The sequence below is a fragment of the Melospiza melodia genome, chromosome 3 (genome assembly GCF_035770615.1).
Source record: "Melospiza melodia melodia isolate bMelMel2 chromosome 3, bMelMel2.pri, whole genome shotgun sequence".
NCBI lineage: Eukaryota > Metazoa > Chordata > Aves > Passeriformes > Passerellidae > Melospiza > Melospiza melodia.
In genome coordinates, this window is record NC_086196.1 from 40,813,691 (window position 1) to 40,830,193 (window position 16,503).

Below are 16,503 nucleotides of genomic sequence, written 5' to 3' on the forward strand. Positions count from 1 at the left end.
CTGAAACTTGCTATGGCCCTGAAAATAAAAGGTAAAGCTGAAGGTGCTCCTCTGCCTATGGGTGCATTAAGCATCTTACTGGCACTCCAGATCATATTGATTTAGTGCTGTCAGTGCAGCCTTAGGAGGAGAAGCTCAAATTTGGTACCTGTAGCAGACATAATTTGATAAAGAATTTCAATTCTTTCAGCTGTATGAAAACCAGTGTGATTTTATTTTAAAGTTCTGCTAGTAGGTCTGGTAGTTTGTTTCGGTGCACTTCTGTTTTATAGATTGAACAGGTAATTTGAGATAAAATATACCTGGTTTACAAGCACAGAACTGGAAAAGATCTCATATATAATTTTATTATTATAAGAAGTTTTTAAAAAGATCAGTGTTCTCTCTTGAAACTGCAAAGCCTTTTATTCCACACTGGCTTTGTTGGGAAAAACTATTCCAGGGCCTTAGTAGGAATATTCATGGGAATGTGGTGGGAATTCCCACTTAACTCTGCCTATTCATTTAACAACTTTGTCATTAGTATTTGCTGCAGGGCACTACTAGTATTTACTGGGAAACTATTGCATTCCACTTTAGCTCTGTTTTGCTTGACAAAGCAATACATAGTCTCAGTTTCATTTCATAAAGTCATTACCAGTAATCCTTAATCCTTCTCTGCCTGTGATCCAATTTGAATTTGCATTTATTGAAAATGTTTTGCTACATTTGTATTTCTTGTTCCAAGTGATATTTGACCAGTATTAATACTAATTGGTAGGATTCTTTCCTGGTTTTGCTTGATATGTCTCACCTCTATACCTTGGCAGCTGTGAATAAAGCAAATCTGTCATACTTGACATTCTGTAGGGGTCTGATACATGACCTGTGCATCCAGTCTTCTCTTTATGGCCTTTGATAGTAACATTCATTATGCAAGAAAAACTGTATTTTATGTTTTAAAATTTAATAGCTGACTGTTCCCTATGTCCTGAAAGGGATCCATCTCTCTGCCGCCTTACATTTGTTTTTACAGTTTGTAAGCATGCTATGTAGTGTGCATAATTGGTTACCTAAAGTATCAAATTAGGTTATTGTCCAAATCAGTCCTTCCAGAGCATTATTAGAAACTTCCCTTCAATCTTGTAATTTCCATTCTAACACAATCCAGCTTTGCCCCTTCTGTAGCCAGTTCTTTTACACCTTAGATCCTTGTATTAATCTCCACGTTGTTGGAACTATCTTGTATGACACCTGCTGAGGTAATGCTCAACTTCAGGTTAAATGTGGAGCAGCTCCTTTGTTGAGGAAATCACAAAAATACCAGTATAATTTCTCATGCTGTGATTGATCCCTTTTTCATTTGTCTCTGGTTTAATTATTATTTTGCTCATTTGGCTGAACCGCACATCCTGCCTTGAAAAAATGTGCTGTAGGTGGAGAAGTTCTCATTGAACCTTGGGCTGTTTTGTTCTTTCAATCAACTGGAGGCCAGTTGATTAAAAAAACCTGGGTTCTGCTGTGCAATTGTGTCATCTCTAAATAAATCTTTTTTCATGATGAATCTGGTGACTAACTCATAGACAGGTTGGATGATATCAGGACCTGGATCACAACACCTTTAAAACTATTCTTGAGATATCATGTCTGGCTTCATTGCCTCTGGAATTCTTGTTAGGCAGTTTTCTTCTGGCCTGATGTGTGCAACCCAGGAAAAGGCTTATAATCTCATTTGTCTCATGTATGCTTATAATGCCCTTGAGAGGCTGAGGTCCCTCTGGACAGTATTGTCCCTTTAGCACATTATTGTGCTGCCTTAAGCTGGTTTATTTACTTGTGTACTAAGGCTCTTTCGTTAGTCATATATTATATCACCTTTTTAATTAACATGCTATTTTTAGTAGCTTCTTGTCAGTTCAAAAATATCCAAGTTAGGAGTACTTCAGGTCTCAGTTTTGTAATTCCAGTCTGACAAAAATGCTTTTTCAATGTTTTTAAACATGATTTTTTTTCTTAAGATGCTCTACTTAATTTTTGCCTGGTAGCTATAAAATTTTTTTGATTAGTTATTGACAAAGATTGTCCTCATTAGTTTGATTCAACATGAAAACATTAACCATTTATGTCACCATGTTTTTATTAAGATATTTCCTGGAATCATTTAAAGAGATAAGTGGCTTAACATAGTAAAATACAGAATGTTGTAATTACTTTGATTTTTATCGAGATTTGTCAAGAGGGAAAATGAAAAGTAGTGGTTTAAATGTTTAAATGTAATTGCATTGAAAATACTAAGCAAATTATAAAAATAAGATTTTAATAGTAGCTGATCTAATAAACATCTACTACAGTGTGTAGACGCTGAGTTCTACACACTGTAGTTCCCAAAGAGATTTGATGGGTAACTACAAATGTCTGAGCTACCAGTACGCCAAATAATGCAAATTATTCTTACATACTACAGTTTGGGAGAGCAGATAAGTTAGGTTCTATATCCTAATTATCTTTTAAAAATCTGATTCTGGATTTTTCAAGCTTTGAAAATCAATTTCTTATATTAGTAGATTGGACATGTGAAAGCAAAGAACCCTACGTGCTCAGTTGTAAGAAACGCTTTCATAAACTCTCAATGCACTTTATGCAAATGTGCATTGCAGCTGAGAATAACGTTGGTTCTGATAAAACTACTCTTGATTCTTTAGGAGAAGTGTGAAGCTCAAGACAAAACTGTAGTGGAAACTGTACAATAAACCATGTTTTCTAGTTAAAACTGATAACTTTTTATCCAGTGTAAAAGCAGATACATAGTTAATGACCTATATACAAGGGGTAAATGAACCTCTATATAATTGCAGTTTCAGTAAATCTCTACTCATTGTGTTTTCTCATGACTGCGTTAGAATGGGAGTCAGTATTTCTACTGTCCCACCTCCTCCCCACCCTTTTTTGGCTTTCATCTTCCTTCTTTACATTTGCATCAAGCTAGCAGCATTTTGGCCCAGACATTTGCTGTATACACACCTATTTGCATGTGTATATATAAATATGTTTTAAAAAAAACACCTAAGGGTTTTAGCTCTCTTAAGATTCTAGTTAGCTAGAGTGGTATTTGTGAGTGACTGGGATTGTGCAGGGGAAAGATGGTGCCAGAGCAACACTGTCTAAATTGGGTTTAAACTGGTTTGGGAATGTGTGACTTATATGACAGTACAGCTAAAAATGTGGATTGTCCACCTTCCAGAAGTGTGACATCAGAGCTGGTGACATGCTTTTGCTGTTTAAATATTTTTGGAGTCAGTAAGCTCCAAATCAATTGTGGGAAATCTGTAAATGTTCAGAATTCTGATATAATGTTGTTTTGCCTGCTGAGGACAAAGTTAATTATTTCCCATGTTTGTGCTTCTGATGATGTGATTACTGTCACTGCATGCTTTACAGAATTGCACGAACCACATGTAAAGATTTAGAAGAATTAAAATTAGGGATCATACTTACAATTCCTTCCTGTGCTGGCAGCATAAGACCAGCTGTTAGGCAAAGGCTTACTGAAGAGTTCTCAGCCTAAGGCAGGGCTGCTTCATGATGAATGTGTGTCAAGTTTTAATGTTCACATGCAGTTACGAGAAGTAGTGAGTCGTTTCCTCTAGGCAGACTATCAAACATTTGTCTGCCTCAGGTTTTCTTCTGTCTCTTTCTGGACCATCTGATTTGTCAGAGTACTGGATTATTTTAATAACATCTGTGTCCAAGCATAGCTTTCTCTACTTTTGTCCATGATATTTTGTCTAAAAAATTCAAACATCCCTCAAATCTTGTTTGAGAAAAGATGACTAAAAGCTAATAGAAGAGGGAGCTTTTCATTGATTTAAGTGATGCAGTGTCATGTTAGCCATTCAACCTCAGTTCCATTTTCCAGCCTGCAAGTGGCACTCTGAAAACCCTGACTCCTTCCCCTCTTGTCCCCATGTACCAGTGAGGATAAGAACATCCTGCCATTGAAAATAAATCTGTTAACTAAATACAACAAGGAGAAGTCTTCAGGCACATTTCAGAAAGGCATGTAGCTGCAACCAAAAAAAGGATATTGAGTTGATAGAGGTGCTGTGGAGGAGCAGTAACACGGACTGTGCAGTCAGCTGATCCCTCAGTTAAAAGCTGAACTGAATTAGTATTGCTCCCAGCCATTTTGTAAAACTCTTTGCCAGTATGTATGAGCATGATTTAAATACTTGGAATAGAAAGTTTGAAATCTTGTGGCCTAGAAACTTAGTGGAGGCAATCTGACTTGATGATCAGAACTTCCAGAAAATACCTCATCTGCAGAATCAACCAAGATGGCTTCACTTCACAAGGAGTAGGAAAATCAGAGGGCAAAAAGAAAGGCAGAACTTTACATCAACATATTGTAAATTACCAGCCATTGTGGCTCTAAAGCTTTTTTGTTAGGATGCATATACTTTTAGAATATACCTTGCTGTCTAACTTTTAAAAACACTTTTAGACTTTCATAGGTGTAATATTTTTTAAAAAGCTTAATGGTCTTTGAATATTAGGCAGAGTAAATCAGTTTGGGTAATTTTGGGGAAGCCTACATTCAGTCTGTCTGTTGGTACTTGATAATATGCTAATGCCTGTTTACGTAGAGTACCCAACTTTGTGTACTGCTGACACAGATTTTGAGGTTTTCGGCTTTGTTATTACTTTTCAGGATATTTGCAGTTCAAGATTTGCTTTTTTTCCTTGTTTTCACTAGTACAGTTCAGTTCAAATAGGGAGAACTGGCAAACAAGAATTTCAAAATATAAAGCTATATGGAAGAAATTACTTTCTACTACACGAATACTTGGTACAATAAAAAATATTTTTCCTTTATATTTTATTTGAAATGAGGTAAAGTGGTAATCTGAATGTCTTATGAGAACTGATTCCATGTAGAAATGGCACATGTGATTCTCTTTTTTCCCACCTGTTCAGGGAGAGTAAAATATAGTGTGGGATTAAAGAGAAGTGTGGGCCTTAGAATTATGGCAACATTGCCTTGTACAGCAGAGAAGTATATCTTAGCTGGCACCATTCTTTTTAAAAAATTGAATCTGTGTTTTTGCATATTAAAAAATCAAATGTCCTATTTGGTGATTTTTTTTTTCATCAATCCTTAATTCTGGTTTGTTTTAAATGAAAGTAAATGACTGTGAATCGTTTGATTAGCATTTGGTATGATAATAAATTGCACAGTAAGTATTTGAGATCTGGTTTCAAATGTAACTTTTATCAGAAATGAATCTTACAATCTAGTTTCCTCTGTATCTAAGCCATTTAACTCAGCATTGCTGTTGTTTTAAGAATGTCATGTTAAAAATATATTAGATTACATTGTTTGATGTAAATGTGTTCAGTCCTAGTTATACTGTACCTGACTTCTCCCGTTCCCTCATTTTAATAAGTACAAAAATTTTCACTGTCTAAAGTGAGAGTTTAACTGCAGTGATGGTTGTTTCTAGAAGTAATGGTTTTAGATAGGCTTTTATGTATTTAGTTATGTAGTAAAAATTTTAAAAGATTCCTTTGTTTTGTTAGGAGTCCACATCTCCAGTTGTTTCACCACAGCAATCCCCACCAACCTCCCCGCATACCTGGAGGAAGCACAACCGCCATCCCAGCGGAGGGAATAATGAGCGACCCCTCGCTGCACCTGGGCCTTTTTGGGCTCCATTTAGTGAAGTACAACCAGGTATAAATGTCTTGTTATGCTTCAGTGTTGTGGAATTGTTAAATAAGTATAATAAATGAGTTTAGGACAGTTTGTGTTTTCCAGTCCTGGAAATTTTCTTGCAGATTCAAGTGTCTGTGTTGATAACAGCACTGTAGAATCTGTGGTCTTGCATATGGCAGATCCATTTATTAGTGTCACATGGGAATTGCTAAGGGTTTGGAGGGAGGGAAGGAATGCTTAAGTTTTCCAGTGGAAAGTTTTTAAAAACAAAACTGATAATCCTGTTGAAATTGTGCAGAAGCTGTCAGCATACCTGCAAATGTGGGGGCCTCAAGGGAAAGCAGCAGATAATATATTGTTTGCTTCAGTTATATTTGTGGTAGATTAGCTGAATTGCCTGAACAATTAATTTTATTTCTTTAAAGTTTATGTAAACAATGGAAGCGTCTGCATTTCCAGTCTGTCAAGGTAGAACCACTTATTTCAGTGAAGCTTTTCATCCTTTAATGTTCTTCATCTAATATGAAGCCCATCCCTGTTATTGTATCACTGTATTCAAACTTTAAAGGTTTTTCCCTTAATATGTCTTATTTTTAAAAGTTCTCTTTTCTTTTCTGATACCTAGTAGTCTTAATAAATTTGGGAGCAACTGTAATTCAGGTTTTGATTTTGATGGTACTGCTAAATAATGTTGCATTTTGTAGGTTGTAGTTTGAAATTGAACTGTGATTGCTTGGTTTATTTCAGTTATGATATTCCAAAATTGGTCTGTCACTTTTCAATTATTGTCCTTCTGTAATTCTAAGCATCCATGGAGGAACAGGGATTCTATTAGAATTGGTTGGATAAGAAAATAAAACTTCAGAAGTGAAAAGGGTTGTATGCAGAGGTTTATGCTAGTGTCCTGAATGTTGTTTGCTAGTAAGTCCCTCCCAGTCAATTTACAATTTAAAAAAAATAAATTAGTCTGCTCATTGCTTATATAATCTCTTCTAAGGGTTCAGTCCAAGCACTGTCAGCACTCGATTTCTCAATGTTCCTTTTCCTGTAGTTCAGCTGACTTTTGTTTCTCTAAAGCTGAAATACAAGTGTGTCTGATTTCTAGCTTGTGAAGTTTTTCTAACTTAAAAAGTCACATACTCCAGGACAGTATGCAAACTCATCCTTGTGTTGAAGAGTTCAATATTGTTATCTTTAAAATAAAGTTGCAATACCATGTTAATATTTCAGTTTATGATGTTTAATGGGTAAATTTTTCAGAAGTTGTCTGAGTATATTTCTGAACTAGCTCAGTATTCCCTGATTTTATATTCCATACTGGAACATGTTCATAGTTTATTTAAAGTAATTAAAAAATGCTGTTGTAGAAGGATTGTGTCTTCTGGCAATGCTAAAGTCAAAGTGTTTTTTTATATATTACTTTAACAAAAATTTTCAGTGCAATTTACTGTGGATCATCCTTTTGCACTGCAGATGATTAATTATTGCTATGAATTTCAGCTGTTGTACGTAGGCAGTTCAGCTTTTTCCCTCTCCTCTTGATCCTGCATTTTAAGGACAGTGTTTATAGAAAAATTATGTTATCATGACATTTAGATAGAACCAGATAGAGTGCTGATTAGTTTTCTTAAGATCAGTACTACAAGCTCATCTTGATTCCAGTGCAAGATATTTTTGAGAAACCAGGTGAATCGGTAGGGCTGTGCCAGTTCATTTGTGATCCAAGCAGAATGAGAACCCAGGTCTCTGCTTGTATTTCACTTTATTCTCAAACATTATTTCACATAGTGAGGTTGTCAACTGTAATAATGGAATCTCAATTGTGAAAATCTTTCTGGTGGGTCAGATAATAAACAGCATGTTGCCTAAACCAGAAGGGCAAAAATCAAATCTAATTTTTTTTGTTGAAGAAAGATATATTTAAACTGGAAGATTCTGACTTATGCATAGCAAACATTCCATTGTATGAATTATATGAATTCTCATATTAACACTATGAACAAAGTTAAACAGTGTTTTCTCTATTGAATTGTGCTGTAGAGTAATTATTAGATAATAAGTCAATTGTTGGTTTTAAAAATCTTACACATTGTCTTACATTAGAAATCTAACTCATAGCTGTAGTTATCAGTTTCTTGGAAGAAAACCTGTTCTCATCTCAACAGAACAAAAGAATTTGGATGTTACAATTTTTTGTCACTGTGTTGTCCTGTCACCGTAATTCAGTTAGGGTAGTGTTAATACCTTGTATGTATATTACTGGTTTCTGAGGCACTGTCACATTAGCTCAGTGTGTTTACAAATATGAAATCAGAATCCAAGGCTTGTTACCATCTCTCGTCAAGAATTTTTGTAAAGGGAGCCCCAAAGGTTGCATTTATTTTACATTAGTGTCAGGAATTGAAATTCAGTGACAGACATTGATTACCTGAGTAGAATATTTATAGTTAGCTCAGGTCTCATCCTGCAATGTCAGAGTCAAATCTGTTAAAACCTGAGTCTCTCAAGTGTTTCAGGTGCTTTTGATTTAGCAGTTTAAGATAAGATCATGATGTTGACAAACTTGGGAGAAAGAATCCTTCCCTACTTTAAATGATAGTTGAGTGGTGTGTCAGAATGAGAAAATATTTTTTTATTGCCTTGTTGTCTGTTGGGACTGGAAGCAAAGCAGAATATTTATGTTGGTAGTATCTAAATAATGATCTAAATAATATCTAAATAACGATCTAAAACAAGTTAAAAAAAATCTGAGATCTTCTGTCCTAGGATATGTGTTAGCTTTCTTTTGCATGACATCAGAGTTTTGCGTTGATATCTGAATATCCATGGGAAATTACAGCCCTAAGCCATACTTCTTTCTCTTCTCTTTGGGAGGGATTTTGTAGCCATTTATGAACACTTCAGGGACACAAGTGGAACGTGTCCACAAGTGGAAAAAAGTTTAGTATTGATAATGAAGTTGAATGCTAATATGTCTACTGTGCTAACAGCTCCCTTGCATCTCCAGAGCTCTAAGATATTTACTGGGCTTGCAGGGGACTGAACAGTCCTTTGTCCCCTAGTTAGTGCTTCAGTAACTGATGATAGTTGGCCTTGTTGCAGGCTTTAGAATACTCTTACTGGGCATAAGAGCTCTCCAGCATTTTATCTTGTTGTCAGAATTGTATTCAGCTTCTGGTTTTGTTTCACCACAGATTGATGATAAGGAAAGCAATTCTTAGTTTACAGAGTTAGTTGAAAATTTAGTTCTAGTAAACCAATATTTGTTTAGTTATTGAAAAGTACATGTTAACTAGGTAGAATATTTCTTGCATTTCCGTCTATATCTCAAAGTAAAGGGGGTAGATTTATTCCACAGGAAATTAGATAATTTTCCTGGAGTTGTCAATGTGTTGACAAGATATTCAAGCTGTAGGAAGAGAGCAGCTACAGGAATTTGTTAGGTCTTCATGCTAAACATAGAGCATTAGACTTCACCAGCTTATTCAAATCTGATAGTTGGTCTTGGGCCTATTCATTTAAAGTGGTGTTGCAGGTGTTCCCACTGATGAAGATGCACAAAGACCACTGAAGGTTTCCTTCATTGGGTTACAAATCATGAAATAAACAGAGAAGACTCAATGGCTTTGAGTCTTCTCTGTGACTCAGTTTTCTTCCAATTTCTCTTCCACATTTCTATTTCCAATTTGGTTTTGTCAAATTGAGTTATTGGCTGGTGGCAGTCCATGAGTATGTGTGTAGATGCAAGTCTCCATGGTTACTGGTAATCTTTCTCCAGTGTTCTCCAGCCATCCCATCCTCTGTCCTAAAACATTGCACTGGAGGGTAAATAACAGGAAGAATAATGCAAGAATGTTCAAGGTACCACAGTTTGCTGCTACTGGCATTTCCGTTGCTGTCAAAGTACTGCTTTGGAATAGATGCTGTGCTAAGTGAGATATTAATTGAATTGTACCAAGATCAGTTGTTGAGAGAAATGAAGGAATAAACATATAAAAGGTTAATGGTAATAATGTCACTGTCTGAGAGGTAGGGAAAGGGAAAGTCAGTGTATCATAAATAAAGTATCAAAAGGAAGGTCTTGTCTGCCTCTGACTGTCTTATTAGGCCTGAAAGAGACTGGGCTTTTCTCTTGAGTTTCTTTCTAGTGTTTGAGAATTAGGTGAACTACTGAGGAGGAGCTTCAGAGCAAATAAAGCATTGTCAGATGCCTTACCTTTATTCTCAGCACTTTTGGATAAAGTCACTACAAGCTCCAGGCCACATCAGGAGCTTCCAAAAGTGAAGGATGGATTTCAGACAAAATGAGCAGTTAATAGTGCCTTTTCATCATATTAAAGCTAACGTAGGAAGAAAAAATTCTCCACAAGAAAAAAAAAAAAATCTCCTTATGCAAATGCTACTTTTTACTCAATATAATGCAAAATTAAATGTGTTCTGCACAATTATGACTACTCTGTGTAGGAAAAGAGCAAAGATAAACTGGTTCTAAGCATTTTTCTTATTACTTTTCATTTATGGAATGAAAGAGTAATTTCATGTTGCCAGGTATTAGATAGCAGTATTGTATACTAACAGTTATACTGTCACTTAAGATGTTGTCCTCAACATGCCTCACAGATTCTCAGATTTCCTTCATTCTGCTTACTGCAGTGTAGTGTCATAAAGGCTTCAAGAACCTGACATTGTTGATGTTCTTCATAAATTGATGAGCTTCATAAATTGATTACCTCTATATGAATGCACTTGTCATAGCAGGTTTTTTTAACCAACATCATGACAAAAATTTCTTGGTATTTATTGCTTGAAATTAAATCTTACTAGCAGGATTCAATTTATGACATCAGTGTCCTGTTTCTTGTGCAGAGGGTTTACAGAAACTCACAAGAAGCTGACCTGTCTTTTAAAAGGAAGTCAGTTTCTGCATACAAGGCAAAAATTCTTATCTAAGTATGACTTTATTTGGCATATTTCAAGAGAAGGCATTTAGTTGTGCAAGAAGAGTAGATTCATCAGTTTCACAGATGTTGTTTAGATTTAAGGAGTTCAGCATTTCTTTCAGGAATCGAGGAGTAGAATGGAGTCCTGGAATTCTTCTAGATTTGTTCTAAATGGTTTTTCTCTCTTCTCTGAGTTCCTTAAATTTTTAATTTGCAACTGCAATTTTTAAAAAATTTAATTGTTTTGTATGTAGAGCAGTGGATGGCCTTATCTTTCTGTAATTGCTTCATCGTTATTTTAATAATAAGATATTGAACATTGACAGTTCTTCAGAAGTGGATTATAGCAGGGCATTGGGTCAATTTGAACTGTTGTGTCAGATAGTTAATAGACAGCAGATATCAGCATTCTATATGGATGCTTTTTATTATTCTTGGCCTGTTTTTAAGCAACTGAGTTAAGATAGTGTAGAAGTGATGTAGAGGAAAAGTATTGTCTCTGCCAAAACACCTGATTCTTAAAAAGAATTTCCAAGACTTTGTTCTTTGAATGGTGAACTAAAACATGAAAAAATGTTTAATATTGATAATGAAGTCAAATGCTAATATCATATGCCACTTTTAAATAGCATTTGTCCATACAAGTGTTGCTTATTTCAATTAAATAAAATTGTGGAGTGTTTATTAACTCATTCAAAACCCATCAAATGGATAAAGTCCAATTTACATTTACATGTGTTGCAATAAGCTCATTCCTCAGTTCTGTCTTTTTAGTGCAGATTTAAGCTAACATAATATAAAAATCTACAGAAGTGAGGAGTTCAGGAGGTGAACTTGGTCACCTTGGTGCACTTTGGTTTTCATTTTTCTCATCATTCTGTAGTATATCTCCGTGACAGGAGATATTTCCATATCCACAATTCTTTCTCAGTTTTCAAGGTTGTCTTTTGAAAAGGAAATGTTTCTTCTAATTTCAGGCTCATCTACTTCTAGTGATCCCATATGGTCTGGCCATTCACCACCACCCCATCAAGAAAATTGGGTCAGTTTTGCAGATACCCCACCAACCAGTGCTCTTTTAGCCATGCATCCTGCTTCTGTCCAGGTGTGACACTTTATTGGTATTTGATTTGCCTCATTCAGATTGATGTTGCAATCCTTGAGTTTCTTTTTTCCTTCATAATTTTCATTGCAGCTGTTTACTGTGTATCTGTGCTGTAGTCAATTCAGTGCTATTTGCCCAACAGATACTTGTTTTGTTGATTTGCCTTAATTTGGAATGATTAAATGAAAGCTACTAATTTTTTAAATGTCAACAATTATGACTTCTAAACATTTGTATTTAGCTTTTTATGCATATGTGCCATACTTTTTTTTTCTGCTTACATACCTGCGGTCATTCCATATTGTATCAGTGTGCAAAAATATCCTGCCATTATTCTGGAGATGCCATCTGCTGATGGTTTCCTGCAGTTTTTAAACTACTGTGAGTTTTAACAATGCTTTATATTTTGAAGGCAAGAAGTTGAGAATTCGTAGAAGCATTTTAGGTAGATAATACTGAGGAAAAATATTTCATTTCAGGACCAGACAACAGTACGAACTGTAGCATCAGCTACAACAGCAAATGAAATTCGTAGGCAATCAAGTAGTTATGATGACCCCTGGAAAATAACTGATGAACAAAGGCAGTATTATGTTAATCAGTTTAAAACCATTCAACCTGATCTAAATGGATTTATACCAGGTAAGTTACTCTTTACAAAATATAATTGTGGGTGCATCAGTTCTGTTACAAAGACTTTGTTTTGTACTTAGGCTTGCATACTATTTTGAAGGAAGTTCTGCATTTTGCTGATAATATTCTACTATAGTTCAGTGTAAGTCAAGAAAGACTAGAAACTAATTTGCTTTTTCCCTCATTTAACCCTAGTAATTAGTGCCATTTTTCCCAGAATCTTTGCTAAATAACTCATCACCTTTACAGTAGGTCTGAGTCTTCTAATGATTTCACTTGCCTTAAGTATTAAAAATGATTGTTGCAATTTTTTAGGATCTGCAGCTAAAGAATTTTTCACTAAGTCAAAACTACCTATTCTTGAACTTTCTCATATTTGGTAAGTGTGATTAGTTAAGTGATTATTTAAAATAATAACAATAATTAATTAATGATAAATGTTGGAAAGATGACACCTGATAGACATGTAATAATTACTTACTAGAAACTGTTAAGTAAAATTACACTAGTATGTTCAGTCCTGCTCATATTTATGCCAGTATTACTTTAGTGGATTTTTTTGGCCTGGGCTGGTACTATTTACGAGGCATTTTGAGAAAATTCCAAACTCTTCAGAGTTAGAAGCAATTTATTTGAAGTATTGTTAAATGGGTATTGTGAAATGAGTACTGTTAAAAATGCATTTAAATTTAAATAATTAATTCCTTACCTATATTTATTTATTCATTTATGTGTAAGTAAATTTAAATTAAATGTACACATACACCTTTTAAAATAAATTCGTGGTGTGTGGTGACAAATCCAGCTTTGAGTTTGTGCAAATCTTCTGTTTCATTGTATTCTGGAATTTGTACTGCATCATTGCATGCTGTCATTAAATAGCTTACCTTGGCAGGTGCTATCTTTCTTTTAGTGTAATGATTTGTATTTCAGGTAATTTCCCATTTAATGACATTGCCTCGGCACTATAATTTCAGTAGTACACTTTGCCAAAAATCTGAGGCTGATAATACTGTGTAGTACTGTCTTAAATGGGTTAAAAACCAGGAGAGATAAAAGTGACTTTAAATTATCTGTAAGCTGTTATTAATTAAGGCTCATCATCTTGAGGAGTAAAGCACATAGTGCTAATATGAAGTGTTTAGTAGGATAAAGGGAACAGTAAACTTTGCTCATCCAAGTAGCAAAATCGGAAGCCTATCTTTTGGAAATAAAGTAATCTTTAGAAATTTTATTTACACCAAGTTTTCCTTCTTAGGGAACTGTCAGATTTTGATAAAGATGGTGCACTGACATTGGACGAGTTCTGTGCTGCTTTTCATCTGGTAGTTGCTAGGAAGAATGGGTATGATTTGCCAGAAAAGTTACCTGAAAGTTTAATGCCCAAGTTGATTGATTTGGAAGACTCAACGGGTAAGATACGGGTTCAACACAAATGTCAGTATTTTAAAATTATGGTTTAATTGTTACAGCAGATACTTGTTTGTATGAAAGAAAGCACTTGTCAATATGAACTAAAGCACTGTACAATTTTTAGAGGTCTTACTGCTCAGAGCTAATTTGAGCATGTACATATTTCTGTAGAGGGCAGTTATTTAGGAGCAGTACACATACACTATTACCTTTGGAAATACTGACAGTGTCCTTTAAAGGTTAAGGAAAATAAAATTGTCACAGTATGGATTTTATTCATGACCAGCTATTGTATTTCAGTTCCCCAAGCCAGCTATACTTTAGACTCACTTTCAAACGAGTATGCTTTCTATTCACTCTCATTTATGAAAATATTCTAAGTATCAAAGGTACTTTGAAAATATTCCCAGATTCAATGCTAAGGACAGGATAGGTGTTTAAAAATGCAGGATCAGTACCACAGACCCTTTTTTTTTTTACGTTCACCTCCTGACTTGAAAGCAGATTTATCCTTTATTGTGTTGGCACTTAGTTGTTCTGTGCATTGCCTTTTACTTTTTGATACTCCCAGAAAAACCACTGAATGTATGAGTTGTGCTTGTTAATATGTGCCAAAAACTTAGTCCTGTAAGTGAAAAACAAACTACTGTTCCATGTTAAAGTGGTGTTTAAAAACAGGATGTCTGTGGCCATCTTAGTTTCCTTTATCTATTTTAAAATATAAAAAAATGAGTATTTTAAAGCTGCTTTAGATTACTTTTTAACAAGCAGTTTTTGCTTGGAAACTCAGGTTACATTCTGAGTGCACAAGTACAATGATTTGCTAGAATTTTATTTATTTTCACTAAATTCTTCAAGGGGACTCTTTTCATACTGTGTTTGGAGGCTGTCTGAGACTTTAATCTCAAAATTATGGAGGAGTTCTTAAACTAGATACTGTGTTTCTTATTATCTCTGCTTTAATAATGAACCTATTTTCTGTGGGAGTAGGTTGGCTTTTCAAAGAGCTGCTGCTGAAGTGTTTTCAGTATGAGTTAGCATTTTGCTATGGTGAAGACATTTGTGAGAACTAGCTGCAGTTTATTGAGCTAAAACCTAGGAAATGTCAAAAACCATTCCATTCCCTCAATTTTTGTGTTAAAGTGGTGATCAAGCAAAAAATCTTGGTAGGAAGTGAAATAACAATTATTTGTATAAACAGTTGTTACAAAAAAAACAAAAACAAAACCAAGAAAGCACTAAAAAAATCCCCAAAACTCCACATCCAACAGCTATATTTGTCTTGATCTGTTATGGGTATTAGATTTCAGCTAAAGTTGTCTGGAAACTTTATATATCAGACACTAAACCAAAAATATTACGGGTATGTTTATTATTCTCATTTTACAGGCAACTTGCTTTTAGAAGTTTTTTTCCTTTTGTATTAAAGGGAAGTTACCCTGTTCTAGTGATAGTTAAAAGTTTACCTTGCTATGTAAGCCATGCTTAAAAATAGGACAATCTGCTACTTTATTCTGCAGTAATTAAAATCTACAATGAAAAATTGAAGTTCTTGCAAACTTGTGGATTTTTATCCAGTTAGCTTTATTTTATTTATATATTTATTTTTTTGGATCAGCAGCATTGGAAATAGCTGTTCTTACCTAGCACGTAACATGATCTATTGCCAAAACTTCCATGTTGAGTAAAATACTTCAGATGAAGTTACTGATGTGGCTGTAGTTTTATGTTTAGTTACAACAGCATACATTTACTAATTTAAAAGTTAGTGATAGGTTTGTCTATTGGATTGACGAATTACAGAAATTCATCTTAACAACTGTAAATCAGCCTAGAAAGATGAACCAGTTAAGTTTTGGTAATAATTTTTCACTTCAGTTCCTGTAAAGCTTGTGTTTCATTAAAGCTTTCTTCCAAAATTGTCTTAGAAAGAGAAACTAAAGTATGACACCAGAGTGTCTTTTTAAGAGTACACTTTTTGCATGGGATAAAACTTTCTCAAAGAAAGAAATGGTTGATGATCTTCTGCTGACATGCCTCAGTGTGAATAATGTACAGTCAAACTGTTGAAGAAGATGAATTGCTCAAATATCTTGTAAACCAATGTGCAAGATGGCAAACTTTATTTCAAAAGTGTTGACAGCACCATTATTAATCCTGTTCTTTTGTTACAAAGTTTCCTATTAATCTTCTGCACTTATCCTCTGCACTTGCAAAGTTCTGCTTTTTTTCCATTTTGACTTCTGAACTACTGGGCAGAAGAAGGAGTAGCAAAGGGCTCCTTGCACCCTCTGGGCTGTGTTCAGACAGCAAAGGAAGAAGTCTCGTGAGCTCCTCTGACAGCCTCTCCCTCATCAGCCCTGTGAATCCAGTGTGTGACCAGCTGCAGGTGTTCCAAACCTGTTTGAGATATGATCTTGCTTTACATTTGGTTTCATAACTAGAGATAGGTGTTTCTCTCACATGGCACAGACTTATTGTGTAATTAAGCATTTGTATAGTTGGTAATTTTTGTAGTACAGCAGTAAATCTCTACAGAATTGTAATTCCTTCAAACTCAATTTTATCTCAGTAAAAGCTAACAACCTTTACAAAAGCTGAAAAGCAAGTTTTACTTTTCTATGAATTTTTGTTTGGGTTGCTGCCACAATGCCATTTCTTTGTAAGAAAAGAAATCTGCCATGCCTTATGTCTTACACATTTACTTTAACCCTTAAAAT

At 34.8% G+C, this 16,503-nt stretch overlaps 1 protein-coding gene across 12 annotated transcripts in view; it reads left to right on the top strand.

Moving 5' to 3' along the window:
- REPS1 (RALBP1 associated Eps domain containing 1) overlaps positions 1-16,503 on the top strand; it is a 63,684-nt gene that overhangs the window by 22,716 nt on the left and 24,465 nt on the right. For 11 of the 12 annotated variants that reach the window (XM_063151440.1, XM_063151428.1, XM_063151429.1 and 8 more), the window contains exons 4-8: positions 5,557-5,710; positions 11,610-11,737; positions 12,217-12,379; positions 12,686-12,749; positions 13,629-13,783. In XM_063151440.1, the coding sequence (XP_063007510.1) occupies positions 5,557-5,710; positions 11,610-11,737; positions 12,217-12,379; positions 12,686-12,749; positions 13,629-13,783 (664 nt within the window). The remainder of the gene's footprint in view (positions 1-5,556; positions 5,711-11,609; positions 11,738-12,216; positions 12,380-12,685; positions 12,750-13,628; positions 13,784-16,503) is intronic. The other variant, XM_063151436.1, reaches the window with a different exon arrangement.